This window comes from Pieris brassicae, chromosome 1 (assembly GCF_905147105.1).
Source record: "Pieris brassicae chromosome 1, ilPieBrab1.1, whole genome shotgun sequence".
Classification (NCBI taxonomy): Eukaryota; Metazoa; Arthropoda; class Insecta; order Lepidoptera; family Pieridae; genus Pieris; species Pieris brassicae.
In genome coordinates, this window is record NC_059665.1 from 8436480 (window position 1) to 8442790 (window position 6311).

General features: G+C 36.2%; 1 protein-coding gene across 1 annotated transcript; it reads right to left on the reverse strand.

The window, feature by feature from the left end:
• Positions 1-648: 648 nt before the first annotated feature.
• Positions 649-5317, reverse strand: LOC123712093. Its single transcript, XM_045665041.1, has 8 exons — positions 5111-5317; positions 4623-4771; positions 3718-3832; positions 3305-3412; positions 2905-3002; positions 2291-2502; positions 1066-1282; positions 649-932 (listed from the first exon to the last, which is right to left on the reverse strand). The coding sequence occupies exons 1-8, from the start codon at positions 5244-5246 to the stop codon at positions 732-734; spliced, it is 1236 nt and encodes a 411-aa protein (XP_045520997.1). The 5' UTR covers positions 5247-5317; the 3' UTR covers positions 649-731.
• Positions 5318-6311: the final 994 nt, after the last annotated feature.

Below are 6311 nucleotides of genomic sequence, written 5' to 3' on the forward strand. Positions count from 1 at the left end.
AGGTGTTCAATTTGTGTAGTTTGCAACTGTCTACTGTAGTATAAACTCCAAAATATTCTTCTACATTGTGTATGCTGTCGATAGAATAAATACCATTATTCCAATAATTTGTTTTATTAGACCACCGTTTTAAGATGAAAAAGAAGTTGAGTTTACACTTAAGTGATCAGATGTTCAACATTTTCAGTTCAATGGAAAACGGCATGTCTTAGTCCCAAACATCGACAGAAATGTATCTGCTACGTTCCCCATGCGACTCCACCCATTCATATACATGGTTATAGGTACAGATACCGGCAAACTTCTTAAGAATTAAACAAGGGAGTGGGGGAATGTTTGCGCATCGAACACAGCGCGGGACACAAACGTCAACTTATTTACTAATCACTCGATCAATACGTCACTATCTCGCCGCGCGCTTCTTCATCTTTGCACATTTGTTCAAGATGTTTGCCGGTATCTGTATGTCATACATTGATAACATTTCTAACAGAAATAAATACTCTTCTGTGGTAATCCTAAGTAATTCATGACATCAATTCAAACCCACCAAGCGCTAAATTTCCAACAGGGGACGAGTCAAGTCCGTAAAGCATTTGTGACTGACGGAGTTTCTTATTGCAATAATTAACGAAAATCATTACGATATTTGTTTTTAAATAGTAAGATGTATTTTAAGTAATATTTAGTATTCATACATTTAACATACTTGAACACCACTGTTTTCTTTTCTATTTCTTCCCCTTTCCTTTCTTGCCTTTTGGCTCGGGTTCTGGTTCTGGTTCAGGCTCTGGCGGTGGTGGTGGCCAGTACTTGTCAAAGAACGCGTCATCGGCCGCAAACTGCAATGGCAGAATGTGCTGTCGACGATGCCAGTTCTCTCTATCTATCTCTTCCTGTTCATCCTGAAGTTTTTCATCTCTAGCTCTGAGCTGGAAAAGACATTATTTTATATTAATGTGTTTGAGAGGTATATTATATAGCGCTTCTGCTGAGATAAATCATCGAAACATTTGAAAACAAATTGGACATTGGAAAGTCTGTAACTACCCGCTATATTTATACCTCGAGCAATGCCAAATATTCCTCAGTATCCACTTCCTTTTTCTTTCCTTTCTGCGGTTTCACATCCTTCTTCGGCTTATCCTTCTTAGGTTTTATTTTGAGAGGTGCAAACAACCGTTTGGGATTTTGTACTTGATATGGCGTGTCAATTAAATTATATTCAGGACTAAAGGTGAAAATTGAGCGAACTAAGTCGTATTGGTAGTCTGTACTGAATCTGAAATACATTTAAAATGCTAACAATATTTTTATACAGGTATACTTTTAATATGTAAAAATTAGGAAGTATCAGTCTTGTGGTTTATTAAGAATAGTTTTGCCTCACATTAAGAAATTAAACAAGTCAATCTCTCTACGAATGGACGTTTACATCTGAGACGATTGGACTTCGAACACATTTTCTATGCTTTCGTATTTGCTTAAAACATTATTTGTTAGATTTACAGTGTAAACTCCATGTAACGTCCTTCGAATTAACAACGAACTCCCTAAAGCCTCGAAATCAATTGGCTGTGGTTGGTTTAGTCTTCCATACAATGATACATTCTACATAGCATTACAGCCAGTCCCAATTAAGCAACTCGATTTAGAATCCGTAATAAACACGACTTTCCGAATTTGTTTACAAATTGGGATTGCTTGCACGTGTAGTCTACACGCTGCTGACCATGACTAATAACTAGGAGTCATTGATTATCTATATGTTTTTCTACTTTCCATTTAACGGCATCTCTCTATAGAACCATAAAACCATATGTAGAGTTTACACTGTATATCAATTATTACTCATAACCAGAATATAATCAACGTTGTACGCAGGACTGATAACAAAGTTTCGTGAGGAAATACGCTAGCAAAAGATGGCACACTCGCTATAGTAGTTTTGTTTAAGCAAGATAACGCCTCCGCGCACTATACCAGAGATGTAAAGAAGCTGCATTCAAATTGATAATCCTCCATATTCACCGGACGTACCTACCTGTAGTGAGTTTACTTTCTACCCATTTCCACGATTAAGGGATCATAAATTTAAACATAAGGCTCTACTCACCGCGGTACAGGATTTTAACGGGTTCAGGAATAAGATTAAAATAAAATATCTTTAGAAAAAAATTATGTATAGATAGCGTTATTAACCTGAAAAGTGTCTACGTCAAAAAAAAGTTAATTAAAGATAATTGCTTCATACTTATTACTTTTTATTTAACAACCCTAGTATACTTACAAGTCATAAATATAATGCATAATGTTTATCAGGTCGCGCAGTGAACATTCATAGGCTGCATTCTCAAACGTGACCAAATGCCGTGACTGGGGGGAAGTCACTGATGTGTCAACGCTCACTTCTTCCAAGGGCTTATAGAAAACCCCAGCATCGAGCGGGGTTGGGAGGTGTTCTTCATCACCAATAAACCTCGCTGCTGATAGCATGTTGTGCTAGCGGAAAAAAAATCCACGACTAGATATCGTAGCAAAATTGAGTGGAGGGGGAGTGAAGGGGACGGGGGTAAAGTCGATGCTATTTTTAACAATGGCAGTGAACAAGAAGAAACCTTTGATGGTTTGGTCTTTGGGAACTATAATGTGCCTAATTAAATGAATACCAAACCCTATTGTAACGAACCAGTTTCGTTATTGATAGTTTTAAACGTTTACAAAAAAAATAAAGTATTAAAAGTAATATCAAATAAACAAACTACCTAATGTTAAATTAAGATAACAGCTAGGTTAAAATAGTATAGTATATAGTGTACCTATCAACCAAAACGAAACCATTGTTCTGGAGGGCCTTAATCGGATTAAATTTAGATTTTTGTAGAACAAAGTTTTTAGTTCCACCTGGAAGCGTTTTAGCATTCGCTGGCGATCGGCTGCGTCGAAGTGCTGTATCTCTTTCATCCATTCGCAGAACCACAGGATAAGGACCGCTTGAGATGCTGCAACAAAGGTAAATTGTTATAGTCAAATATTTTGATTGAACACGCTATACAACATCAAGGAAACATTCCTTACTTCAGGAAAGATTAAGTTTTGTATTCATTCTACTATAATAGATAGACATATATATATATAGGCGAGCTAGCGAGTAGATATTACACCGAATTAAAAAGTTTATCCATATGAACAACATTTAAAATCAAGATTAAGATCTTAATTCCACTAAAGACGTTGTAAATTCAGATTGAAAATCGAATTCCGAAAGCCAACTGAATTCTATTTGTAATATTAAAATTCTTACGTCTGTCCATTTCGTCGTCCTGGGCACGCCGGAGCAGGTTAGCCAAAGTGTCCAGAAACCAGAATTCAGCCAGACTCTTCTTGTATTGGACGCAGCCTGTTAATTCACCTGGAATATTTCGCGAATATCCTGTCATCGTTATCTATAAAGTAAATTAACGGTATACTGTAAGAGCTACTTGATATAGTTCTTAGGGTAGACAATTAAACACTCCAATAATGATTTGATTCACAGGTGCCAATGATCGAGATCAGTAGCGAATTACTGTAGAAGATGATTGATGAAGATTTAAGGGTCTAGTCGAGGAGTATTTTAGAGGAAAATCAAGGGGTCCTCTTAAAGAAATGGTAGAGTTAGAATTTTAAAAGAAGTGCTTATCTTTCGGCTTAGGCCAAGTAATCAGATTAACTCACCTAGTACATCAATATATCTTTGTTGCGGCGTGGTAGCTATTTTCGGGATGAGAGTCAAGTCAAAGTTAGTTTTGAACTCTTCTGGAAGCACATGGATTCTGTTTTGCTCTTCAATCTAGAAATAGTAACATTTGTGGATACCGTAGTTGATTATACAGTAATAAAACTAAAAGGAGGCTTCTCAATATCTGTAAAGCATTTGCAAATTGTTACAAGACATGTCTAGTTGTACGTAGAAACAGGTCACTTGACCCTCTGAGGTAATGCATCACCCAAACCCTACCGCGGCATGACTGCCATGCGGTGGAGGGTTAGACGAGACTCGTTACTGTGCATACCCACTACGGCGCCACCAGATTTAGCCCGATGTAGGACACGATAACACCGCAGCTACAAGGCTATGCGGACAAGCGCATAGTGTCTGAGACTGGATCAACTTAGCTATGGCGAGGGCGCTGATGGCTGGCCATGCGTCATACTCGTTAACGGGTGCTACTTGTGGTGACTGGTCGGAGTTGCATTCGTGTATTCGGTGATGTTAGTTATTTCGACTACGTTTATATATATTTTAAATTATTATAGTTACTGAATTCATGTGGAACATGGTGTAATGGTAGCAGCTCCTTACAAACATTGTGTAAAACAAAAAACTTCTCGATTAAGAAGAGTGGCGGAGAATTTATCGCCAGTTCTTCTTTTCCGTTCTACGCCCTTGATTTGAGAACTGGCAGTAAATACTTAATTATATAATATGTATTTCTTTATTAACGTTCATATGTGTACATTGTGTTACCTATGATGATGAATAAATGAATTTGAATATGTATCTAATATGTAAGTACAAAAATTCAAAGTCAGATCTTCAAGAGCTTTATTGACTATTCTTTTATTTAAAGGAAATATACCTTACGCAATCGATCAGGTAGAACCCTTCTTAGTGAGGGTGTTGGAAAAATCTCTGGCTGTTCTTCAATTATTTCCTCTTCCTCGTGGCTTTTGATGTCAGCTATTAAGTCTGGTTCCACTACTAACTCTTGTTCTTCTTCTACTTTGCCTGGAAGGTATAATTTCTGGTATCTGACTAAAATTACTATTCTGTGACGTGTCAATGGTCCATTGTTATCTATTAAGCGTTTATTTAGAACCTGAATTCATAATTATTATGGCCACGTCTTCAGCCCCTGTTAAAATATTTCTAAAGCGTTTTCCTATGTATCATGGGGACTCATTTCTGCTTCACTTTCATTGAAACTTTTTCTACAGGCAAGTACTATTTTATATTAGTGTTTGTGTTGTAAGGAACGTGTCTATTATTAATCTAGCATGTTGTTTTAGAAGACAATTCATTTTAGTCAAGTAAAGACGCAATAAAATACATATTTTAAGAACATACCCAGTTCCTCGGCCTCTCCAGATTCAGAAGACGATTCTTCAGACTCAACAGCAGACCGCAGACACTCCAGACCGGAGTCGGAGAACAGCTGGTTCAGTTTCTCTATATGACTATCTTCCGTTCTTCGAGATGACATTTTCCTTTCACGATTACAATCTACAAAAATAAAGAAATAAGATATGCCATATAATTATTTTATCCGACCAATTCTTTTTTATAATAGTATCACTCAACGACACCAAAATTTATGTAAATTTGTGTGTCAAATTTCAATCACGTCAATTATTTCGATAGATAGTATAGAAATAGTATCTATGTCATATAACGGCCAAAACTAATATTCAATCTCAATCCCATTTTAGCCTACTTAGATCGATAATTCAATCCATTTCTACAGAAAAGCATGCCAATATTCATATCATAGATTGAGTTACCAAACTATTTTTTCAACCAATCCTTCAGAGGACCGATCAGAGATTGAAGATTGCCCTCTGTATGAAAATTAGTGTTTACACATGCCAATAACCTATATGTCCATTTTGACAGTTGCTCAGATTGGCCAAATCATTTCCGGATAGCTATCGGAGAAATTTGTAGGGTTATGGCTTATGGAACGGTATTACGATCATCCAACTTTATATTCATTAGTAAAATGTGTTCATTTTCGTCGTTCTCCAGTTCTCGTGATAGTGATTTGGAAGTTTTAATGCAATTACCCGATTGGGATAGTGAAGTTGTTGGTGATATATCATCTGCAATTGATAAGCTAGCGTACGAGTATGTTTTTATACACCAACAGAGTACAGAAAAATTACATGAAATTGCTGGATTTCCTAGAATTGTTGCCATTGATTGCACTCATTTACGAATTCAATCATGATGTAAGTAATTTATATATTATTTAACATTGTACATTATAGTATGAAGTTCTAATAATAATTAGCAGCATTATTTTCTTTAGGTGACGTAATTGGTGAATAATATCGTAATTGAAAAGGATATTTCTCTTTAAATGTACAGGCTATGTGTGATGCAAAAATAAAATTTATTAATGTTGTGCCCCATGGCCTGGTGCCGCTCATGATGCAACAACTTTTATAAACTCAGTTCTACAAGTTAATTCAAATTGATTGATAAGAAGGTAGAACTTGATAAATGTGCCAACTAAATTAACAGGTATATTTGTTTATAGCTTAATATC